The 25972-nt window shown below is 40.1% G+C and overlaps 1 protein-coding gene across 1 annotated transcript; it reads left to right on the top strand.

The window, feature by feature from the left end:
• Positions 1-1746: 1746 nt before the first annotated feature.
• LOC131226792 (uncharacterized) lies at positions 1747-25741 on the top strand. Its single transcript, XM_058222517.1, has 5 exons — positions 1747-2141; positions 19476-19642; positions 20207-20506; positions 23065-23328; positions 25217-25741. The coding sequence occupies exons 1-5, from the start codon at positions 1790-1792 to the stop codon at positions 25589-25591; spliced, it is 1458 nt and encodes a 485-aa protein (XP_058078500.1). The 5' UTR covers positions 1747-1789; the 3' UTR covers positions 25592-25741.
• Positions 25742-25972: the final 231 nt, after the last annotated feature.

The raw sequence follows: 25972 nt of genomic DNA, 5'->3' as shown, positions 1-25972 counted from the left end.
AACAAATGAAAGCAGAATGGCTGGTGTATCATGCACCACTGATCTAGTTGGTGTGGGTAAATGTCGTGCCAAGACAAGTGCTGCCGCCCCTTAGCTCTACTTTGCACGGGTTTAAAGAGAACAAAGTTACATGACCCCAAAATGATGTATTTATTATATCCATATTGTTCTTTCATTTTGAGAGATCATTATCTGAGAATGATTTATATCCAAAGTTTAAGTGAACCACACCACCCATAGTAGTGGAGAGAATAATTTTTATTGTTAAAATATTCAGAACATTTATTTTCCATCCAATTTGTTCATAAGGTCACACGGACCGAAGAGGAAAAACAAATATCATATTAATCTAAAACTTCTGTGAGAAAGAGTTTCAATGGCAGACATTTAATCCCCACTGCTCTTTGTATGGTCTACTTGATCTTTGGATCTGTCTTAAATTTTTTTGTTTCTAGCTCAAGCCTTACAACGAGATCGCAAGATGGAAGAACGGTTGCGATATAACACATACTTCATGAAGGGACCTATAAAACTTGGTGACATCAATCCATCAGTCAGGTTGGTGGTGTGTGGTACAGCAGCCAATCCGCTTGGCTACTACCCCTTCGCCAGCTCGGTGGCTGATGGTCAGTGGTCTACGAGCCCACCATAATGTATGTATTTCATCCATTCCGTTCAACCATTTTTAAAGATCAACTTAGGGCTTGATCCCAAAAATGAGAGGGATATAAATCTCAGGTGGACTACACCACAGGAAAATAATAATGATTGGATATCCATTAGTAAAATCCTTCTAAGGCCCATTGTATTGTTTATTTGACATCCAATCCGTTGATTAGGTCATACAGGCCCAGATGAAGGGAAAAAACAAAGATCAGCTTGATCCAAAACTTTTATGGCCCCCAAAAGGTTTTTAATAGTTGACGCTCATTCAACACTATTTCTTGTAATGTGGTCCACTTGAGATTGAGATATACCTTAATTTTGGTCTTATACCATAAAATAATCTGAAAAAAATAGATAGATGGCATGGATGAAATACATATATCATAGTGGGGCCCACTGAGCACCTAAATTAGCCAATCCGTTTCCCGTCGGGGCAATAGGGAAACGGATTGGCTACTCCCCATCCAACAATACAATGGCTGATGGTCGGTGCTGTGTGGGCCTCACCATAACGTATGTGTTTCATCCACGTTGTCTATCTGTTTTTAAAGATCATTTCAACATATGAGACTAAAAATTAGATATATGCCAATCTCACGGGGACCACATTACAGGAAACCGTGTTGAATGAGCATCGACCATTAAAAACCTTTTTGGGCATAAAAGTTTTGGATCAAGATGATCTTTGTTTTTTTTCCCTTCATCTGGTCCTTTATGAACGAATCAACAGATTGGATGTCAAATAAACAGTACAGTGGGCTTTAGGAGGATTTTAATGGTGGATATCCAATCATTATTGTTTTCCTGTGGTGTGTTGTACCTGAGATTTATACACATTTCAGTTTTGGGATAAGCCCTAAAATGATATTTAAAAGTGGATGAACGGAATGGATGAAACAAATAAATCATGGTGGGGCCCACAGATCACCGACCATCAGCCACGGGGCTGGTGGCAGGGGGAGTAGCCAATCCGTTTCCACCCTAAAGATTTTCCCGCTGCCACGTGGAATATCCAAATACCAAAAAAAAAAAATTAAAAAAAATAAAAAATCCCAAGAACCATCTCCCTCTTTTAAAACCCAAGTGCAAAAACCCTCCATTCAAACAGCAAAGGAAGCCAAACATGGCCCCTTCCAACAAGATGTTGCTGTCCGCCATGGACCATCTCATTCACTCATCTGCACCCAACTTCCGCCCTCTAACATGCGCCGCTTCCTCCCCACCTTATCCTACGCGCCTGGCTTCCCACCCCCCTGACTTGATTCGCTGGGTGAGGCGGGAAGGGGGCGTAGTTCACAAGGGGTTGAAGATAGCAGATGTCCCCTCTCTTGGCCTCGGTTTGGTTGCTTCCCAAGAGATTTCAAAAGGGTCGGAGCTCATTGCTCTTCCAAATCATCTTCCTCTTTCCTTCCGCGATTCTCCCGACGCCAATGGTTCGGATGGAGCTTTGATCGAAATCGCTAGTTGTGTTCCTGGTATGGTTTTTATTTGCATTTTTATTCTTGGCTTTTATGTTTTGATGGTTATTTTTTTTTTTTTTTTGATGAATTTTGGTAAATTTGTATTTTAATATATATATTTTTTTGGATTATGGTTTTTTAAATTTGTTTTTTCCATTTCTTGAAGTTGCTTCTGGATGTCGTTGGATGATGAGTTTGCGTATTCGGTTTTTGGGTCTTCTGCTTTTTGATTTATTTGGTTGAATTTGATAGTGGGTGGTGTTTGAATTTCAAAATGCTTCGATTGCTGTTGGGTGGTGGATTTGGAGATTTTCAGATTTTGTTAGTTGGTAGGAATTGCTTTAAATGGAGACTGGTGATGGATTTCGAGATGTTTACTTTTTTATTTTTCTTTCACCTTTTGGGTTTGTTTGTCTGTTTGTTGTACTTTTGTTCGCGGGTATTGTTTGGAGTTGCTTTGAAGGGTGTTTAGTGATGAAACTAGACATTAGTTTTGGATTTTCTGTTTTCTTGTTTACTTATTTGTCTGATTTTGTTCAATGGGCATTGTTCAGCATCGCTTCAAGTCGATTTGGGTGATGAATTTTTACATAGGTTTTTAATTTTTCATTGTTGACACTCTGTTTGTGATATAGGTAGCAAAATGGCATATGGCAAAGTAATAGTATGAGAGAAGTTTGGGTTTAGTTAAGTTTTTATCTTTAAATAAAGGTGAAGATTTTGTTAAAGAAATAGAAACGCAACAAATCAGATTGAAAAGTTGTGAACTAACAGGTTTCAATGAAAAAACTGAAGTAGAAAAAAAAGACCATATATGGACATGTAGGATATATTGTACATAACTAAGATCAAAATACAAAAAGTTAAATGAGAATAGTAAAATGTTGTGTAGAAGTAATAGTGCATGTATGTAATAAAATAGTGAGATAATCATTACATCTCTCTACCCTCCACAAGAAAAAAAAATCATCACATCTCTCTCAAATCTAGATCCTTCCTCTCCATGTAATCCCTATATAAATTGCTCCCCTCTTTGCTAAAAAAATCACCTTTTGCTCAATTTTATTAGTGCCTTAGTTGCATGCAATGTTACTGAGAGCATGGAATCGCCTGTTTTTGGAAGCTTTGAAGTTTGAAGCGTCTATGAATCATTTGTAGTGCCACTCCTAAGTGTCGATAAAAGAGGGTTGTGTCAGGTTGCTAATTGGTGTCAAACTTTGGCCATAAGTTTTTTCATGAATCCCGACAATCTGCCATTTCAAGCTCATGTGGTGCAACCCGGTTATCAAGTCAATGAGATCGCAAACCCTGAATTGCAAAGAAATGGGCAGGAGTACGCCCACAAGAATGATGGAATAGAGAGGGATAAATAACTTTATTGATATCAAACTTCTCTTACAATATTTAAGAAAAACTCACACTTATAATAATATTGGAGTGACTACTTCCTACCCCTCCCCTCTCTCCTTATAGACTCTAAGTGAATCTCCAATGAGAATCCCCCAACTGAGAGATTAATTTCAAATCAATCTAATCTACCTGAGATGGTAAAAGCCCGACAGTAATAAAAGCAAATATAGAAGATCCTAATTACATCTCTAAGTCAACCCCATATCTTCACTCCCATCTTTAAATCAGCCCCCCAAATCTTCCAAAAATAATAAATTGCAATCCTTGATTTAAGCTCCAAAATCTATAAATAAACAGTAAAAAAATCAGTATATGTTGTGCCCTACGGTGGGCTGTGGGCCTACATTATTGTTGGGCCCTATAGTGGGCCTAGGTGGGCCATGGACTTGCATCATCATGCTAGGGCATTTCTTGTAAGCGACACACTACATCGGTACCTGAGTGCATTGAGAAATGGGCAAGGGTTGGCTAGGTTGTTCCCTGCAAGTGACACGCCACAATGATGCCTGGTCGCGATGAGAAGTGGGCAAGGGTTGCTTCGCCAATTTGGATGTGTGGGTAAAAAAGCTAGTTCAGGACAATCATATTGCCACATGGAATGAAGGAGCAATTACAAATTAGAGTAAGGAGTTGGTGGATACAATGGGATGGAGGAGAGTTAACGTATCTTTTGCACAAGCGATCAAGTGGAAATGGGTAAAAGCTAGAGAAATGGATTCATATAAACCGTTGGAATATAGGAAATGACAACTATAGAAATGGGATAGGGATCTTTTTAGTTCTAGGTGGTACACCCTTCCCCGAAGAACCTTAAAAAAACAAGAAGATAGTGGAAGGCAAAGTTTTGAAGGATAAAATTATAAGTTATTAACAGAGTAAGTGATAGATTTTTATTAATACAACATGTATTGGGAGAGGAGATAATCAATGTCATTACTGCGTATGTGCTACAGGCAGTGTTCCAATATTGGTGATATTATCAATAATATCACTCGTATTATCGGTATCGCCAAGTCAACAACACCGAAACTGCTTGTAGTTTAATGATTTCCAATTAGTCGATATTTTCAATAACATCGGCGATATTTAGTGATATTATCGTATCTCAATCAGCGATATTTTGGAAAGAATCTCTTATAAAATTTCCCTGGTATTGATGATACCTTTGATAATATTTCCTATACCAGTGATAGTATTCTTGATACCAAGGAACATTTGGCCAAAATTGACAGAAAATTGGGAAAATCTAAAAATTCTCCATTTTTGAGGTTTATTCTTTTTTATTTTTGGAATCTTGTTCCTTAGTTGTTTTTAATCACTCTTGGTTTGTATTGAATCAAAGTTTGGATTTGGGGAGACATCTCGACTTGAAACGAAGACAAGTCGGAACTCGAAGGTGATGGAAAAATCCATTGAAACTTTATTTCTTCTTCTTCTTCTTCTTCTTCTTCTTCTTCTTCTTCTTCTTTTTCAAACGTTAGCATGGATTGCAATGAAAATCCATGTCTATGCATGATTCTCATACATTGATGTGGATTTGTGGTGAAAACTTAACATTTTAGTGAAAATGGAAGAAATCGATGAAATCTTAATCTCTTTCATCTTTATATTGGAAAAGTGTTTTTCACTGTTACTTAATGTGAAAATTTTACATATTAATGAGTGTTGGCTGATCTATTGACTGGTTACAAAATTTACATGTTTATTTTGTATCAATTTTTTTTTAATAACAAATAGTTAGGTGATGGGGACATCTCGCGCACATGCATGCCCCCCTACGCACGTACGCAAGGAGGAGGGCCCCACCATCGATCTGGATCGATGACGACATCCATGGAGGGCCTTCTAGTTAGAGGATTGTGTTTTGGTTCCTTGGAGTGAACCCGATCATCATGTGGATCCCACCATTGGATCTCATGATCGTGGCCCACTACCCTAGATGATATAGGACTTTGAGTTTTGCTTATTATTGTTATTAGGAACATTGTGAACGGTTTAGATTACTTTGATTAGTTGTTATTTTTATTACTTTGTCTCTAAGTAATAGTGTGTGCACATGACGCAACTTTTGGGGTATAAGGTTTTCTTATAAATAGGCAACCCCTTGTGGGTTTTTTTTTTTTTTTTTCCATTGAAGATTATTAATAATATTCTGCGTTTTCCTGCTTCTTTAATTTTCTGAGTTGTGGAAATCTAATTGGGTGCGAAACCCTCTCGTATTCGAAGGGCTAATTTGATGGGGACATCACGCGCACACGCGCACTCATGCGCCCCCTTACGCACGTACGTACGTAAGAGGAGGACCCCACCATCGATTTGGCTCGATGACGACGTCCAGGGAAGGCCTCCTAGCTAGAAGTCAAGTTTTGGTTCAGAAAAGTGGCCCGATAGTCAAGAAAAGCCCACCATGGGATCTTATGATCGTGGCCCACTCGTCGGATTGGTTTTATATTTTAGATTTTACTTATTGTTATTATTTAGAACATCGTGAACGCTTTAGATTTCCTTGTTTGGTTTTTATTTTAGTTTACTTCATCGCCAAGTAATAGGTGTCGCACATGGTGCGAGTTTTTGGGTATAGGGTTCTCCCTATAAATAGGCACTCTTTGTAGTTCTTTTCATTCATTGAAGTTAATAAAAAAATTCCTGCTTTATTTTTCTGCTCTCTTCGTGAGTTGTGGAAGAATTCAAAAGTGGGTGCGAAGCCCTCCCTTTTCGAAGGGCTAACTACCGTGGTGCGAAGCCACATCGATCCCAATTCACCCCCATCTTCCATCATCTTTTTTTTCCATCTTCCCCCACCATCCGTACTTCGAATTTGTCCTTTTGTTGCATCAGATTTCTTCATTGAAGCAGATTTCCAGATTTCGGCCCGCAGGTGAGCTGAAACTTCGGCGGAGCACCACGCACAAACCGTACATCGGATCGAGCTGAAATTTTGAGGTTTTTGAGTCCATCCCTGGCCGACCAGGGCCAAGGTGGCCTTTTTCTGAATAGTGGGCCCCATACACTTGCGGTAGGGATCACACGCATGTCCGTCTGGGCCATTGTTGCTGTCCACACGCGGGATCATCTTTTGGCTCAGGTTTTTATCCTCTTTTATCCTCTCATAGCTGTTTTTTTCATGAATCCTAACCCTATATTACATGATCCCTAATTGATTTGCCCCTTTTTATCACCTTATGGTTCCTTGAATTGAAATTAGGGAATCCCTTGGATTAGGGACTGATTTTTATGCATGAGTAGTTGATTTTATTTCCCTTTGACATTGTTTGGCTTATAATTTTATTGGTCCAGTCCTAGCCTGTGTCGGCTTGGACCCGCATAGATTCCCCTTTAATTGAATGTTTGGATTTTCATGTGGGATGTGGAATTTGTGTGATTGTTTCTGAATTGGTGTGATCTAAGCCTGCAATCTTGCATATCATATTTAAATTCATGTCTTGCATCATAATTATCGTGGTACGAAGCCACATCCATCCCAAATCGCCCCCACCTCCTACCTTCTATATTCATCATCTCCCACAGCCATCCACTATTCAAATCTGCCTTTATTTTGTAGCCAATTCTTCTCTACAGCAGATTTCTAGAATCAAGCCTTGTAGGAGGGTCGAAATTTCGGCGGAGTACCGTGCTCAAACCAATCATCCGATTGCCCTGAAACTCGGTGTGTGGGTGGCCCATCCCTGGCTGACCAACCCCTAGTTGGCCCTTTTTTGGTTTGTGGGCCCCACACGTGCGGGTAGCAATCCACGCACATGCGTCAGGCCAGCTTGCTGTCCACATGTGTGGACTGATTAAAGGTTCTCTTTCTCCTCTCTTTCACTCCTTATCACCTTATTTCCCTAACCCTAACCCTAGATAATCCTAAATCTCAAGTCCTATTCCACTTTTTTACAAACCCTAGGTTTTCCCGATCTGAAACATGTGAATCCCTTGGATTGGGAAGTAATCCTTTGCTTTTGTGGATAAATCTATTCTCCTTCGAGTATTGTTTGGTCTATAATTTTAATTGATTCAGCCCTAACATGTGTAGGCTTGGACCCTCGTAGATTCCCCTTGTTGAATGCTTGACTTTATGTGGGATGTGGAATTTTTGTGATTGTTCTAAAATTAGTGTGATCTAAAGCCTGAAATCTTGTGTATTATATTTAATTTTCATGTCCTGCATCAAATTTGGTATCAAAGCTTAGGTTTTTCATAGGGGATTGTATTGCATGTTTAGGGTTTAGTCTACTCATGTTTAATTTGCATTAACTCTAATCATATCGGGCTGTTTATGACTCATCATTCACAACATGGACTACTGAATTTTCTGTTGTTAGAAAATCCCCAATTTTCATGGCTGAATTTTCTGTTAACAAGCTATTTGGGCAATTATGTTGCTGGAATTTTAGTAGTGTTGTGTAGTTTCGCTCATATAGAGTCTTATAAGATCATTTAGTCCCATTTAGGCGCATATAGTTGCTTTAGAGGATCTTTGAGTTAGTGGTTGTATGCCCACGCGTACTGGTCGTGGTTTTAGTTTGCACCCTACACTAAACATGGAGCAATTGCAAGAATCCGTGAACGACCTAATTCGGTAGTCTGAGTCTTTGGGTAGGCGCTTGGAACAACGTATTGACCAACGCTTGGATCAGCTTAATGTGTGCGTTACCCAACTAGAAACCACCATTGAGGTCGATGCCTAAACGCAAGTAGGTGGTTAAGAGAATAGACTAAGGAATGGAGGTGGCCAAAGAAACGGTCATGGGCGCACACCCGTGCACCTAACCTCGAGGGACATTAGGATCATTATGACCCAGATGCGCAACTCCTCAAGGGAGTTAGAGTAGATGCCCCTACGTTTGATGGCCACTTGGACCTTAAAACTTTTTTATATTGGCTGACGGATGTGGACCACTATTTTGAGTGGTATGACATGTCAGATGCTCGTCGGGTCCGATTCGCCAAGATGAAGCTTGTGGGCCAAGCAAAGAGGTTTTGGGCTACTGTTGAGCGAAAGAAGGAAAGGTCGAAGGATCCCCCAATAGTCCATTGGGGAGAAATGAAAGAAACTCTTAAGCTCCCTTTCTCTTATCACTTGAGGTTGGTTGAGGAACGACAGTCTCTTTGACAAGGTTCCATGGGTGTTGCTGAATACATTGAGAAGTTCGAAGAGTACTTGACCTGATGTGAAGTGGATGCGGACCCCGTACTCGCTCTTGCTCAATTTAAGACGGGCCTCCGTTCTAACATTAGGAGAGAGTTACTCGCCAAGGACAAACACTCTTGAACAGATGTATCAAGTAGTGTTGGAGGTTGAGCAATACCTCAAAGCATCTGTGGGAAGGCGGTTTGAGTCTCATGATTCTGGCGCTAAGGCTAACCCTTCTGGGGATAAACCTGGCACTGGATATCAGTACAAGCCTTCCAGTAGTTCTTAGTTTAGGCCCAAGGATGATAAGGGTAAAGAAGTTGTCGGATCTATATCGTGCAGAAGCGATGTTACTAGGTGTTTTAGATGTTAGGGGTTTGGTCACTTTGCCCACCAGTGTGGCACGAAAGAGGGCACTAAGGTGTTCCTTGTTGAGGAGCAAGTGGAAGTAGTGCCCCCAGAAAGTGACGGTGAAGAGGAAGAATATGAGCTAGCAAAAATCCCTAGTGATGAGGAAGATGGAGCGCAAGAGTCCGCAACCCTTGCAGTTGTGCGTTGTGCCATTGCACAAGTAAAGAATATCGACGATTGGCACCGTAACACGATCTTCGATACTTACACAAAATGTGGTGATAAGAGCTGCGAGATGATCGTGGATAGCGATAGTTGTGCTAACGTGGCATCAACTGGCACTATGAGCTGTCTGGGCTTGAAGCTTGAAGCCCATCCCCAACCCTATAAATAGAGGTGTACACGAGTCGAGCCAAGCTTTGCCCAGCTCATGCTCGACTCGGACTGCTCGAGTCTCAGCTCGTACTTGGCTCGACTCGACCTTCGAGCTCGAAACAGCAGCTCGTGCTCGGCTCGGCCTTTGAGCTCGGAACAGCAGCTCGTGCTCGGCTTGGCTGAGTTCAAGTTCGAGTTTATTTCGAGTTCGAGTTTTTGAGCCGAGTATCGAGTTCTGAGTTCGAGCTTTGAGCCAAGGTCGAGTTATAAATTGAGATTCATTTGAATTTGAATTCGATTATCAAATTAGAATTCGAAGTTGAACAAAACAATAAAATATATAAAATGCATAATTTACGATTAAAAAACTTCGATAATTACATATTTACATTGTTCAAAATAACAATTTACAACTAATAACCTCCATAAGAGGAGTGCCTTCCTGTATTGTCATCTGATCCATCCGAACTACTATTTAATTTTTCATATACATATTGGTTCACTTCCTCTGAGTCAGAAGGCGAAGAGATGTTTCTTTCGTGCTCTTTTACACTTTGAACTAGATTTTTTAAACTTTCTTTATATGAAGAATTGTATGTAGTACCAAATGCCTTATAAAATTCATCGAGACAGGTGAAGAATTTGAATTTGTTACTCTTCTTCTTCTTGCTTGTCGTACTCGATCCTGCTTCAACATCGTGTTGTCTTTGAGGATATCGCTGAAGTCTAGAAACTTCTTATATATTGCGTTTTAAGGCGAGTTGGAATTGTTCTTCCTCCAAAGCTTTTAATTTGGCTTCTTCCTCTGCATCTTTCGTGAATGTCATTCGTGTACTAGATCCAGAACCAGAAGCTTTGGATGGAGTGGAAGGTTTTCTATTCGAATCTAAAATGATCTGAAAAAAGAATTTGGACATCCTTAGGGGCATTGGGGCATGATTTTGCATCACTACCTCGACATGACAAGCGTAACTGAAACCGATTAGTCTTGTTCACAAACTTTGCGCCACACAAACCACACACAATCTTTGTTCTTCTAGACCTTGGTGGCGATTCAATTAGGAAAGCGTAGTCCCAAATGTTTATCGATGGGTCAGATGACGACATATCTACACTCAATTTTTAATTAAAAAAATCAGAATATTGATAAATAATTTGAACTTGATATAAGAACAAAATAAAAGCATTATGAATGTATCAAAAATAAAAGCAAATGAACAGTAGTAAGTAAATGAATATCAAAGTCTTACAAACCACATTCCACCACTTCATGTTTCAAGTTAAATAATATTACACATCATTCAAGTTTCAACCAAAAAGAATTGAAAAATCGAAAATAATTACAAATCTGCAGGTAGAGACTCGTCATGAATCTTAATCTCTTCTTCTTCATCATCATTCATATCATCTCCCCATATCAGGCGCAACCAATCTTCCGTACAAATCAAGCTTCAACTGTATTTGGTGAAAGTGAGCTTCGATACTTATAACCCTGCTTCCTGTGCTGAATGCGGATTCTGACGCCACTGTTGAAATTGGTATTGATAATGTCCCATGCCATCACAGATAATGTAGGGTATTTTGATTCACTAACCCTCATCTTTCACCATTCCAACACATCAAAGTCGGATCGCACTATGATTGACTCATTGAGGTACATTTCTAGCTTTGATTCCTTGGTCTCAACTCCTATTCATTCTTGTGTTAAGTATGATATGTATTCATTTAGCACGTCCTCATTATCAAGTATAGAAACATCTGTATCTCTACTTTCTTCAACACCTACTGCAGGAAAAGTAGTAGCATACGAATGGTACAAATCTTCAAGGGCTTGATGAACCTTAAACATCTCTATTGCCGCTCTTTCATTAGGATAAATCTTCATGAAAATAAACTTAACCAACCCCATATTACAACGGGGATCAAGAGCAACTGCTAAGGACATCAACAGGTGACATTCGTCCCAGTATTTATCGAACTTCGTCTGCATACCAACTGTCATCTGGCGTATGAAATCTGGACCCACATTGACATTTTTCTGTAGAGCATTGTTAATCTTCCAAAGAGATTGAAGAAACAGATTCGCAGTTGGATACCGATTCCCGAAAAAAATCTTCGCGCAATCGTAGAAAACTTTGAGAAATGTGTGAACTTATTTTGCTTTGGCTCAATCATCTGTGCTCGGCAACCAATAATACGTTCTGTCACGCACCGCATATTCAGAAAATGCAAATTGTAATTCCATTGCCGTATCTAACATTTCATAGGTTGAGTTCTAACGTGTACACACCCAACTTCAACATTTTTTTCGATGACACATTCAAACGTTGGATGATGTCATTCCATACACTCAGTCTTGATGGTGACTCCCTTGTATATTTCACACTTTCTCTTTTGTTCTCTACAGTGAGGTCAATTTCTTTCAGCCCTTGTGCAATTAAATTTAGAACATGGGCCCAACATCTAGCCTGGAATATTTTTCCATCAAAAAATAAATTTCCTGTAGCCCTAAATTGGTTATGTAAGCATGAAATGACACTGTCATTTGCCGAAGTATTGTCTAAAGTTATTGCTGAATATTTCTTCTCAATGCCCCAGTCTTGTAGACAACTGTAGATGCAATCTGAAATAAGTAAACTAGTATGTTGCGGAAGTTCAAAATTCTCTTGCAAAGTTTCCAATCCTTGTCTACATAGTAAGCGGTTAATGAAATGTATCATTTTTTTTTATTGGACGCCGTCCATAAATCAGACGTTAAACCTATTCTGGACACTGAAGCCAAAACTTCTTTAGTTTCATCTTTTCTGTTGCGTACATCTTCATGCACTCTCTCTGTACTATGACGCGGGAGACATTCTCGACTCGAGGGTTAAGGAATTTACAGAAAGACCTAAATTCTTTACTTTCTATTATTCTGAATTGTTTTTCTTCGAGAATCACTAATCTATTATACCACTCTTTCATCTTCTCTTTATCAAACTTACGAGTGAACACAACGCCTTGTGAGTCATCTCCTTCTGACTTTATAAATGACAACAACTGTTGGCGGGGAGGAGGGAGTCTTGGTCTTTTAGGACGTCTTCAAATGTCTATTTAGATGTGTTGTAGATCCTCCTGGAATCTTGCTGTATAACCCTTTGTAATGATTACACTTTATTTTCATCACACCGTTAACTGTGACTTCTTCGAAGTCATCTCATACTGCTGATCTCTTCTTCTTCCCTTTGTCTGCAGTTGACGTGTCTCCCTCTACGATTAGAGGAGATGTGGCTGATGCACCCATTCCGGGGGTATTTGGGCTTTTGTCTTGACTAGTCATAGGTGAAATAAAGTTCTTGATATGTTATACGGCTATACCTAGACCGTCAGACGGGCATACTTACTTAACTGTCTAAATCAGTCACCTATTCAAGGTTGGATAGATTGTAATGCCTTCATTTTTCAATTTAAATGCTACGTTGAAATTCCGGTAGCATCTCCCCTTATCTCTCCAGAGTATATTAATCCTGTATTTGATTCCCATGTCAATCATCAACACAAAGTGTGGACATTTGACGACGGAAATAAATACAAGAAATATATCCAGAGAGAAAAAGGAGAGACGAAACCAGAACAGGCATATGCATTTAAATTGGAATAAATGAAGACATTACAATCTATCTAACCCTGAACTGTCTAAAAATGGATAATTTGAGAATTTCTATGCATCCAAGAACACACTGAATCTATGTCTAGCAACATAGAAATCCTCAAATGGGCAACTGATTATCCTATACTACAACTAGAACAATAAAAAAAAATAAAAATAATTGATATGTATGCAAACAAAAGGGCAAGCTGAAAGGATAACTATTAAAAACATTTATAAAAATAAAAGATATCCAATAGCCAATAAGTATAAACATAAATTAAGACTAGCTAACAAAAACAAAAAACATTGCGTCTCTGTTTTAGACTCAACGGGCAGATCTGATAGTTCCACGTTAAGACCCTTGGGCCAACGTGAAAGCGGGCTCCAAAGGGGCTACTGCTCAGAGAGCACGGCTAGAGGTGTTACCTCTTTTACCAAACGGGCTGTTGAGAGCTTGGAATTGAATGAGAATATAATGGACCCTATTGTTTCCACATATCTAATTAACTCTGCCTAGCTCAGGTCTATTGATTTAACTTTGGCATAACTCGGATTTGTTGATTAAATGTAGGAATTGGTTTTCTGTGTCTCAATGATATCCATATTCTACATCTTCCTTGGTTAAATCAGTTGTGCTTTATGCCTGCTTGTATAGCATTTGAATGATATGAACTCATTTTGGACAGATCTAATTTCTGCTTCTTACTCGTTATAGTATTTGTGTTTTATGCTTGTATTGTATGGCATTTGAATCATATGAACTCATTTTGGATATAATTGCACCACTTGTGGCCGACAAGGCAAAATATTTTCTTCTAAACACCCACAACTAATATAATATTAAGAGAAAACACAATGCACGAGCTACCATAGGAAGATGTTATAACCTGCCCAATATTGAATTATTGATATAGCTAGTTGAAAGTCGAATCCCTTATATTCGGAATTTTCTAATTCCACATGCCTGTGGAGCTATACAAATCCCATCCACAGGCGCACATCTTATGTTATAACACTGCATGAGATCTAATATATTCACAAGTGAGATACACTTTTAGTTCTTTTGATATAATTTCAGGCCATTTCACATTTTTGGAACACACATTTCAAAATAAAGTAATGACTACAACCAAAAGTAATTGCCAGTTTGCTTTGTACACACATTTCAGGCCATTTCACATCTTTGGAACACACATTTCAAAATCAAGTAATGGCTACAACCAAAATTTCAGGCCATTTCACATCTTTGGAACACACATTTCAGGCCATTTCTCTGAATTTTTGGGCCTATGATTTGAGTGTTATTTCCAACCTTATAAAAGGCTCAAATCTCACACACCTATTTAATATTTGTGTGCATGGTTAGGTGTGGATACGTAATGATCTACATGTGTGTGGGATTAGTAAACTACCCAATATCAAGGGCAGGGGCTTGATAAATCAATTAATCAATTCCTATAACAAAAGGGTAGGGGCTTACTGGACTGGCTTGGGGCGATCGGATTGACAGAGCAGTGGTAGGGGCGATCGAGCAGTGGCAGGGCCACAGGGGTGACCGAACTGACAGAGGGAGGAAGAGAGGGAGGAAGACGGGCAGTGCGTCCGTGCGGGTTAGGGAGGATGAGGGAGAGAGTAGAGAGAGAGAGGGAGGAGCTTCGCTGACCGGATTGACAGAGAAGGAAGAAGAGAGGCCGTGTGTCAGTGCGGCCGTGCGGGTAAGGGAGGATGAAGGAGAGAGAGAGAGAGAGAGAGAGAGAGAGAGGAGTTCTCGCCGGCTGGATTGACAGAGAGGGAGGAAGAGAGGGTTAGGGTCTAGGGGTTGTGCGGGCGCCGGCCGGGATGGTTTTTGAAAAGGGGTGGGGTAGGGTTTTTTTTTTTTTGAAGGGTATATATACCTTGTACCGAGTCGAGCCAAGTTCGAGCAGTATTTGAGTTGAGTCGAGCCGAGCTCGAGTAAGATCGAACTCGGCTCGAACTCGTTTCGAGCTCCAAAAATCAGCTTGACTCGGTTCGAACTCAGCTTCGATCCGAGTCGAGTTGAGCTTTTTCGAGTCGAGTCGAGCAAGCTACTGAGCTAACTCTGCTCGTGTACAGCTCTACCTATAGAATGTCTTGGGTTGATGAAACTTCCATTCTAGTCTCGCACCGTTGTTTTGTTCCTATTCAGTTTGGATCATATAAAGACACATTTTGGTGTGATGTTGTTCCTATTTAGTTTGAGACATAAACCTAGGAAGCCTATCGATCTTGTCCCTATGTTCCCGTCTCATAGGCCATTAGAGTCTGCAGAGTTCTTTGCACATCACATTCATTCATTGTATAAAAAAATCAGGCAAAAGATCAATACTAGTAATGAACATTATAAAATTTTTGCAAACCAATATAAACGATTCAAAGAATTCAATGTAGGGGACTCTATGATGGTCCGCGTCAGGCCAGAGCGGTACCATCAGGGAGCCGTTCGTAAATTACACGCGTGTAGCGCTGGACCATTCCAAATTATAAAACGAAATGGTCTCAATCCGTATGTGGTAGATCTTCCACCTTCCATGGGAATTAGTTCCACATTTAATGTGGAGGATCTAGTTGTATTTTAGGGGACCACTGATACATTGTCCAACCTTTCACCAAACCAACCTCATTTCCCAGACATTTCCTTTGATCCATGGCCTCTTCCCAACCCTTCTTCCTAACCTTTACCTCCCATACCTACCCTTCCTACACCCAGAGAGGAGATATAGGATATCTTGGACGATCAGATAGCATCCACGTCGGACGGCGGGTTTCAAAAGTACTTGGTTAAATGGAAGTCACGCCCAGCTTCAGATAGTACGTGGCTCACTGAGAAAGAGCTTCAACGAGTTGATCCTGACATTTTGGAGCGGTTCAGGAGTTTTGTTTCGCCAGTGGTGAAATCTTCGCAGCTGGGGAAGTCGATGGGGACATCTCATGCACACGCCCGCCCGCCTACGCACATACGCAGGGAGGAGGGCCCCACCATCGATCTGGATCGATGACGACATCCATGGAGGGTCTCCTAGTTAGAGGACTGTGTTTTGGTTCCTTGGAGTGGACCCGATCATCATGTGGATCCCATCGTTGGATCTCATGATCGTGGCCCACTACCCTAGATAATCTAGGTCTTTGAGTTTTGCTTATTATTGTTATTAGGAACATCATGAATGGTTTAGATTGCTTTGATTAATTGTTATTTTTATTAATTCGTCTTTAACTAATAGTGTGCGCACATGACGCGGCTTATGGGGTATAGGGTTTTCTTATAAATAGGGAACCCCTTGTGTTTTTTTTTTTTAAATTGAAGATTATTAATAAAATTTTGTGTTTTCCTGCTTCTCTAATTCTCTAAGTTGTGGAAATCTAATTGGGTGCGAAACCTTCCTTTCTTCGAAGGGCTAACCACCGTAGTGCAAAGCAACATCCATCCCAAATCGCTCCCACCTCCTGCCCTCTATATTCATCATCTCCCACAACCATCTACTCTTCAAATCCACCTTTATTTTGCAACCAATCCTTCTCTACAGCAGATTTCCAGAATCAGGCCTTGTAGGAGGGCTGAAACTTCGGCGGAGCATCACACTCAAACCAATCATTTGATTGCCCTGAAACTTGGTGTGTGGGTGGCCAATCCCTAGCCGACCAACCCTTAGTTGGCCCTTTTTGGGTTCGTGGGCCCCACACACATGCGGGCAGCAATCCACGCACGTGCGTCAGGCCAGCATGCTGTCCACACATGTGGACTGATTACAGGCTCTCTCTCTCTCTCTCTCCCCTCTTTCACTCCACTATCACCTTATTTCCCTAACCCTAACCCTAGATAATCCTAAATTCCAACTCCTATTCCACTTTTTTGTAAACCCTAGGTTTTCCAGATTTGAAACATGTGAATCCCTTGGATTGAGAGGTAATCCTTTGCTTGTGTGGATGAATCTATTCTCCTTTGAGTATTGTTTGCTTTATAATTTTAATTGATTCAGCCCTAACATGTGTAGGCTTGGACCCTCATAGATTCCCCTTGTTGAATGCTTGACTTTATGTGGGATGTGGAATTTTTGTGATTGTTCTAAAATTAGTGTGACCTAAAGCCTGAAATCTTTCATATCATATTTAATTTTTATGTCCTGCATCATTAGGCCCCTATAAAATTGAAATATGTGTAAATATGTCTTTTAACACCTCCTGAAGTTTCACTGAAAAATTCCACATTTTCCCCAATGTTTCCCTTAGACATGGCAATATTGATACATGTTTCTGTATCCTCGGTCGTTGATACATGTAACGATATTGATACTCTGAAGACTGGCCATAGGCAGGGTTAGAAATTGGAATTATGATATAATTTTGCGAGGACATGGACAGAATAATGCAAGGATTCTAAATGGGGATAGGATATTTGTAGGAGGAGACTTAAATGGTCATGTAGGAAAAGATCATAGAGGATATGAAATGGTACATGAAGGATATGGTTTTTGGGAGAAATGCGACAAGGGATGCTATCCTTTGATCACGCTATTGATTGTGATTTAGCTCTGAGAACACATTTTCAACAGGGAGATGAACATTTAATAACTTTCAAAAGTGGATCATATACTTAGGAAAAATTGATCAATATGTAAAGAGTTCAAGATGATATTAGTAGAGATCGACCATCCAATGTAGGTTATAGTTATACCAATGTGATTAATAGTTATGCATGTTTACATTAAGAGATGGAAGAGAGGAAGTGAAATTAATAGATGTCCAAAATCTAGACTATGGAATTTAAAAGGAGAGAAGACAACATTATTTAGTAATAAATTGATGGAAGAAGGAAGTGGAATGTTGAGGAATAAGTTTATGTAATGTGGAGCAAGATGGTTGAGAGCTCTAGGAAAGTGGTGAAAGAAAGTTTTAGGAGTATCCAGAGGGAAAATTAATGTAGGGGCATTTTCACACCGGGCTCGAGTGGGGTCGCTTGTGGGATGTAGGGGCATACTTGGGGTGGGCGGGGCCCACGGGGGAGGTCTAGTGTTCGAGACTCCTCATCGGGGGTGATTAATGCGCATTTCACATCGAGCTCGAGTGGGGTAGCCTGTGGGATGTGGGGCACACTCGGGGGTGGGCGGCCCGTGTGAGGCGGTACCTATGTGATTTGGGGCCCATGGGGGGGTTTGGCCGAGGTCCTAACCCATGAGATGTGGGGCTTGAGCTATGAGATAAAGGGATTAATTCGCCATGCTCGAACAATTCGAGCTTTTAGAGCAAGTGGTTAATTGTCCTACATCAAAAAGCCCATATAAGGAAACTTGAGGTGGAATAATGAGGTCTAAAAGGTCATTAGTAAGAAATGATAATGTTTCAAGGCTTGGCAAGGGACTAAAAACAAGGTAATTTTAGAAGAATATAGAAATACCAAAAAAGAATGCTAAGCTTAAGGCATTTGGCATCTAATTTGTGTAGCCAACCCCAGATAATTGGGATAAGGCTTTAGACGACGACCAGCTTCTAGCTGTGGTGTATCTTATAGCTTTCTCACAATAGTGATAGCTAGGGAAAAAAGGAAAGAAAGAAAAAGAAAAATATCATGAGCTTTCCATGCAAAACTTCATCACCATCACCGTCATCATAGCCCTGTCCAGCCATTTGTGATTGGCTTTCTAAAAAAAATTCAAAATTCAATCACTTTAGTCTATCTTTTTTTATTTTTTATTTATTTATTTTTCTTTCTTTTTTTAGTTTGCTTTCTTAATGAGGTGATTTTGGCCATTAATCTGATGGTCCCCACCGTGATGGGGCATGACCCAAAATATCCATATTTTGGAAGTTTGTAGCCATCTAAATTTTGGCCCTTCTGTGGAGTGTTACTTCCTGGTTGATTGTCTAATGGTAGGATATTTCAATATGGGAGACTTTTGGGATATTCCCCATCCATGGTAGAGGGCACTAAATCAAAGATACGGATCACCAAACCATGGTCTCCACTTGAATGGGCATCGTCTTAGGCAAACTTATGCTTTAGATTCTTAGGGCCTGTTTGGGAGCATGGAAAGTATTTGGATGGAAAATACTATACTTTCCAAGAAATGACATTTTCTCCTGATCGGGGTTCACTTTTTGGTGGAAAACATTTCCCGAGGATGTTTTTTCATAGAACTAGTCCTAATTCTTTTTTTTTTCCCAGTCATCCCCTGCTTTTTTTGTTCTCTCCAAATGCTTTTTTGGAAAATAACTTTCAAGGAAAATTGAACTCTCTCCTTTTATTTTCCAAGCTCCCAAACAGGACAGTTTAAGTGCAAGAAACTATTCACATGGTCTGTCTTTGTTTTGTTTTTGCCCCTTTCTGTGAAGCTTGATTTTTTCTTGGATTGGTATATGTGGTGACTTTTTAACTTCAAAATTAGGCTACATTGAGTTTTCAGTAAGGAGTAAATTGGGGAGCATGTGACAGAGGAACTCTGGGCGATGAGATTGGGTTTGAAGCTTCTGCGAGAAAGAGCAACAGTTGGTTCCTTTTGGTGGCCATACATCGGCAACCTTCCTGAAGCTTTCAGTGTACCTATTTTCTTTTCAGGAGACGAGATTAAAAACCTGCAATATGCTCCTCTTTTCCATCAGGTATTAAGAGTTATTGCCTTTTGGATGTGTTCGGATACACCCTAAATCTCTGTCGGAGTCAATAGTGGCAGAACAGATGACTTCATTTCTCCCAGATTTTGGCAGGGTTTCAACTGGTCCATGGGTTTTGGACCGGATGAGTCTTTGGGCCTGATGGTTAACCAGGCCATCAACTGGGGCATATATCCAACTAGTGGCCTGATGGGTTGGCCCAGCCCGGCTGGCCCCACTGGTCTGACCATTCGGTCTGGCTCAGGCATGGGCCAGGAACCTTAGCTAGCTGGCCATTCCAGGATTGGGATCAACTAGTTGGCTTATGTACTGTGTGTCAGAAGCATATGGAGAAATAAAACTGCATGTTGGGATGGGAGTTTTCCATTCCCACTCAATATCCGACAGATTTCCGTTCCTATCTGAAACACATTGGATTTTGAAGGAAAAGCATCCTGCCTGCTTGGGTTTCTCTGGAATTCTAAACGTACCTTTGGGCAGTTAAATTTAATTCAGAATCTTTAATAGAGATCATGGAGTCATTTATTTATTAATCCAGGTCTATGGTATCAGGTAAATAAAAGATGTCGTTTTCTTCTTGATTTTGAGAAGGAAGTTAAACATGTGGTTGAGAATTTGGCACCAGATGATCACCCTTTCAGAGGCCAAGATGTAGATGCATCTTCCCTCGGCTGGGCCATGTCAGCAGTCTCCTCTCGTGCATTTCGCTTGCATGGTGAAATTCTCCCAGACGGTACACGCACTGATGTCCCCGCCCTACTTCCTCTTATTGATATGTGCAACCACGGCTTTCATCCAAATGCTCAAATTGTTCAGGAGCAAGACACAAAAGATCCAAAAATGTCAGTAAAGGCAAGTTCTGTAGTCATTTTTCGCAATTCCTTTTGAATTGAGCATCGCACTTACCTTTTTTTTTTTTTGCACGAACACTCTCTCTCTCTCTCTCTCTCTCTCTCTCTCATGAACAATTTCATTGTGCATGCATGATTCAACTTCATATCATCTCTCGTCTGGTATTTTGTTTTGATTCCCTATTTCTTTTGAATTTTGATGTGTTTAGGCATTATAATATTTTCTTTGAATGTGTGTTGCAACTGTACATAATAATAGTAATAATAATAATAATAATAATATAGTGATAATGATAATGATGATGATAATAATAATAATAATTTTCCATTCACATGATCCAAAGCATAGAGTTGCATTCTTGCAAATGACACGTCCACTGTGGTGTGTACAATTCAAATCCCCCCCCCCCCCCCCCTCCAAAAAAAAGAAAAAAGAAAAAAAGAAAAAAGGAAAAACCCACCCACACAAAAAGCAATGTTTTTTTGTATTGGTATCGACGGATGGATTGCACCCTTGGGTTATGGAAACATATTGGGTATTGCATGAGAAATATCGGATGCATCACGTAATGTGTCGCTGTTTTTGGGAAACATTGGGAAATTGGTCTCATTTTTCAATGAAACTTCAATACATAACTAGAAATTATAAGATCACAAAAAACCCACTGTACATAATAGTTACACAACTATATTCAAAATCAATTCATATCATTTATAAATCTAAGAAGGCGTGTATGAAAACACAAGCAATTTCCCTCATTTTGGTTGAAATCCTTGATTGTGCATGCAAAATCATGGATTTCCATCTTATTTCTACTGATTGCAAGTGATTTACGCACACACACACACAAACCGTTTCAAAATCTGGCCCACCTGTTGCCCGATCTTGATTTCCACACAAAAATAAAAAAAATAAAAAAAATAAAAAAAATCCAGTTTCTCCTCCAAATAATCAAAGCGACTTGGTTGGATTCAACTAAGGGATTAGAAGTGGAAGAATTGAGAAAAGAAGCGTGAATTTATAGTTATTTATTTATCTATTTATTTTGAGGGAAAAAGGGGGAAGAATGGCCGATATCACTGTCGGTATCGATAATATTGACAATAAATTTGGGTGTATCGTCAATACAACCTTATGTATGTTGGTGATATTTTGAAAATATTGCATTGTTTCGACAGTATTGTCATTGATTGAATGCAATATATTGCGGTTCTATCGTTGATATGCTGAAATGGTCATATTACTCATATTTCAGTGGTGTTTTGTATCGTTGTTGTGCGATATCAATAATATAGATACTGCAAACACTGACACACAGAGACATGAACACACTCATGCACCCACCTGCTCTCACACACACACAAATGTAATTCATTGCATAAAATTCAAATTGAGAAACTGGCAATCCTTTTCTATTGCCACCATTTATTTATTTTTTCTGGTTTCTTTTTGAAAAATTCAAAAGAAAAGAGAACAATGGACCTTGGTCTCTGCTGCCAAGTTATCAGTGTAGCTCCAATGGAACTATATGATCCTCAACCTGAAAATGTGAGCAGCATCCTGAGTTTCCAGTTCCGGGGAAATGCAGGCATGGTTAAGCAATCCAGACCGTAGTTCTCTGGTCCCACCATGGATGTTCCATGAACCAAAAATCTACTTCATTGGAGGACTATCCTAGCCCACGCCCATGTAGCCTTCAAATAAATGGTTAAGAAGTGAAATAAAAAAACAGTGCAGATTCAACTGAAAAACAGCTCAAAGAGTTGTGGCCATGATATTCTGATCTTGGAGATTTTTGAGATATTCATCCATGGTGGTTCATATCAGACAAATGGTCTGTAATTGAATAATGGGCCCCACCTGTACAAACTTAATGCATATCCTTGGGTTGATAATCATATAGTTCCTCTAACTTCATGAGGAGACTTTTTTGTTTTTGAAAGATTAACATAATTTCATTAAAAAATTAAGAGGGTGAAAGGGAGATCCCCATACAGAAAGAAGTGTTAGCCCTGGAACATTCAAGATCCATAAGCAAGGGATCAGGTGAACCGATTGAAGGGGTAAATGAAATGTTGAAACCCCCAGCCAGCAGCCTGATCTCTTCAACAATGCAATCCACATCCCAAGGAGATGCTCCATCCTCCCAGACACCCAAGAGCAAACTTCCCCGTGAGGGAGCTCGATCACAATAGATGTCTGGTGAAAATGGTTATTGATGGCCTGCACCGACTCCTGACTGCTGGGGATATTGCCGCTGTCTTGGATTCCACTTTGACAGGGCCTGAGAATGGCCACAGCACTGTACCATGGTCATCTAGAAGCATTCCTCCCATCCCTTGCGATTGAAACACCCCCACCAAGAATCATACTTATACAAACATATTTCGAAATTGAAACACCCCACCAAGAATCGTATCATGCATATGATCATTTTCCTCCCATCCCTGCAATTGAAACTCGATGAGGAGGCTTAGCGGAGTTGTACATGTATTATGATCAAACATATTTCTGAAGTATATGAAATGCCAGCTTATTCTTGTGTTCAATGCATGCAGGTTGTAGCAGAAACACAGATCGAGCGAGATACTCCCCTGACACTGAATTATGGTTGTTTGAGCAATGATCTTCTCCTTCTCGATTATGGATTTATCAGTGCATCAAACCCATATGACTCTATTGAACTCAAGTATGATGGAGTTCTTCTGGATGCTGCTAGCATGGCTGCAGGAGTTTCATCACCTTCCTTTTCTTCGCCTGCCCATTGGCAGCTGGAGATTCTATCCCAGCTAAATTTACATGGAGACGGTGCTCTTCTCAAGGTTTTATCTCCATAAAAGTTCACCTTGAATTGGGCTATGTTGAATGGACTTTCCACAGAAATCATCTACTCAGGAACTAGAGGGTTCCATGCATCAGCATCTGTGCAGTTTACTGATGCACAGGATTCCCTACATGTGGCAGACACTTTCCGACGATTCAGATCATTGATCTGATTGGCCTACTGTGGACAACTGATGCTCTGAAAATCTCCCACATTGGAAATCCCAACTTGCTGAGCATGGACTCATTGCTGTTGATTTGGGACAATTCCTCTATTTTCTCCTCAACTGTTAATTTGTTTGCCACTAAATCCAAGGGTTAAGATCTTCCAATTTCGAAGATTTTGGAGCCGTCGTCCATCAATGGTGGAGCCCATTGAATTGGTGGTTTGGATCACTGAATCAATGCCCTCACATGCATTAAATTGTGCGTGGCAACTGTATGTTTGCTTATGCGCAAGACCTAACAGTTCCCTTCAATACTTTATAATTTTGAAAGTGGCTATAAAGACAACATCCAATAGCAGTATTAGGATTTAAATATGTACAAATTTTGGGCAGTTAGTATCATCTCTGGATACTCTGGATTGTCTCCAAACAACCCAAAACTAAGTATCCAGAATCTCTCCACACAAGCGCCAAGGAGCTACATCAAAGGGTTCTAGAATAATCACTCTCATTATAATGGTTAAAAGACTGGTGACGTGACCCGATTCATTTGGCCCTGAGTCAACTCGTGACTCGCCCTAGTCGGGGCTGAATTGACCTGACTCACCTGAGTTGGGAATTACACAGGGTACCAAGCCATATTGGGTTTGACCGAGTCTTGAAACCATGCCCATTAGGGTTTGAATCCAATCACAGGAAAATAAAGCAAACCTCATTTTTGCTCATTCAAAATCATTACCATCGTCGTTGTTGTCATTGTCATCGTCATCCTTATGTCATCGTCATCAGCATCATCATCAACATCATCATAACCTCCCAACATAAGATGGGTTTCTAGTTTATTGACTTAGTAAACCAGTTATCAAATCCCCTACTATGAATAGAAGAAATCTATTCTAATAGCTAAGTCCTTTCCTAAACTCTCTCTTGAAATAAATTCTTCTCGATCTTCTAGAACTCCACGAGTGCCAATCGTGTGGCATATGGGGCTATGTAGTTTGCTCAAAAACGCTGTTTCTACTCATGGACTGTTTATAAAATCCCCAAGGACCTGCAGGATTGGAATTATGGGTGTCAGAGTCCAATTTTATGGTATATGTGGCCTTCCGATTAACTGCGGGCCCCACTGATCAGTCGGACTGTTGGCTGTCCTATTAGAATTTAAATACCTAATTCTATGAGTTAATTGGCTGTATCCATTGAAAAGAAAGGAGAATCAGTTAATTGGCTGTGACCCTCATCTCCAGTCCTTTGTTGTGGTTGGACATACCCCAAATCGCCAGTGAATCCAGGCAGAACTGATAATTGTGTATTTCGGTTAGCTTTTGGGGCAGCCATGAAACAGAACCACATGGAGTCGTATATGGTGTTTCTACCTCGAATGAATAGCCAAAATACATTGGATATTAATTTTGACAGAAAAGCATCCTGCCTGCCACCTATCTAGGGATGCTCAAACATTTCCCAAACCTTAATTTAAATAATTCCTTCGTTTGCATGTTGCAACTGTGGAAGATTGGAGATTGTTGATTTAAATCACTCTTGGTAACAAGTTTCAATATATAGGCACAAATGGGTGCAATCCAAAAATGATATGACTTCATTTTCCACTCCAAAATTCTACGCTTACTAATATAAAAAGTAGAATTCCCTTACAAGACAGTTCACCACCTTTGCAACACCATTCTGCCCATATTGAATTCATTTGATTCTTTTGCAGGTAACGTTAGGAGGTCCTGAATTGATAGATGGCCGCTTGTTAGCTGCCTTAAGAGTGCTCCTAGCGACCGATGTGGAAACCGTACAAAAGCATGACTTAAGCTCTCTGAAGTCATTATCGGCTCAAGCTCCCTTAGGAGCATCTAATGAAATTGTGGCGCTTCGGACTGTTATTGCATTGTGCGTGATTGTGCTTGGACACTTCCCCACGAAGATAATGGAAGATGAGTCGCTGCTACGGCAAGATGTTTCCACTTCGATGAAACTGGCCATCCAATTCAGGATTGAAAAGAAATCCATGATCATAGATGTGATGAAAGATCTCACGTGCAGGGTTAATGCGCTATTGAAGGAAAAGGCTGCTGTCCATGGTTAGTTTTATAGCTAAGATAAATTTTCCTTTGTTTTTCGTTGATACTAGAATAATTTGATTGGGTTTATTGAACATTACCAGTAAAATTTGCTGGATGATGATTTCCATGCATGGTAATTGATTCACAAGAGGAAATTTACACACTTCATTTGAGGATTTGGTCCACCTGAAGAATTGTTGATGTGGGCCCACCTTTTGGTGATCCAAATAGTTCAATACAGGAGGAACCCAGAAATCTCCCTCTCCTCTTATGATCCTAACTATCTGATGGGGGGCCCTTTATGTGGATGATTATCCATTTCCATCTGATGGCTAGGATTATCTGATAGGCAAGATATTGATGCATGGCTAATCCAACGATGGACTATTTCAATGGTAATATCA

The sequence above is a fragment of the Magnolia sinica genome, chromosome 15 (assembly GCF_029962835.1).
Source record: "Magnolia sinica isolate HGM2019 chromosome 15, MsV1, whole genome shotgun sequence".
In the NCBI taxonomy this organism is placed as follows: domain Eukaryota; kingdom Viridiplantae; phylum Streptophyta; class Magnoliopsida; order Magnoliales; family Magnoliaceae; genus Magnolia; species Magnolia sinica.
The sequence above is the reverse complement of the archived record's forward strand: the minus strand, read 5'-3'. Positions and strand labels throughout refer to the sequence as shown.

Excerpts from the sequence above, each read along its gene's own strand:
- LOC131226792 (XM_058222517.1), top strand. The coding sequence starts at position 1,790 with ATGGCCCCTTCCAACAAGATGTTGCTGTCCGCCATGGACCATCTCATT. Across the intron at positions 2,142-19,475 it reads AATCGCTAGTTGTGTTCCTG|AGGAACTCTGGGCGATGAGA; the intron begins GTATGGTTTTTA and ends AGCATGTGACAG. Across the intron at positions 20,507-23,064 it reads ATCCAAAAATGTCAGTAAAG|GTTGTAGCAGAAACACAGAT; the intron begins GCAAGTTCTGTA and ends CAATGCATGCAG.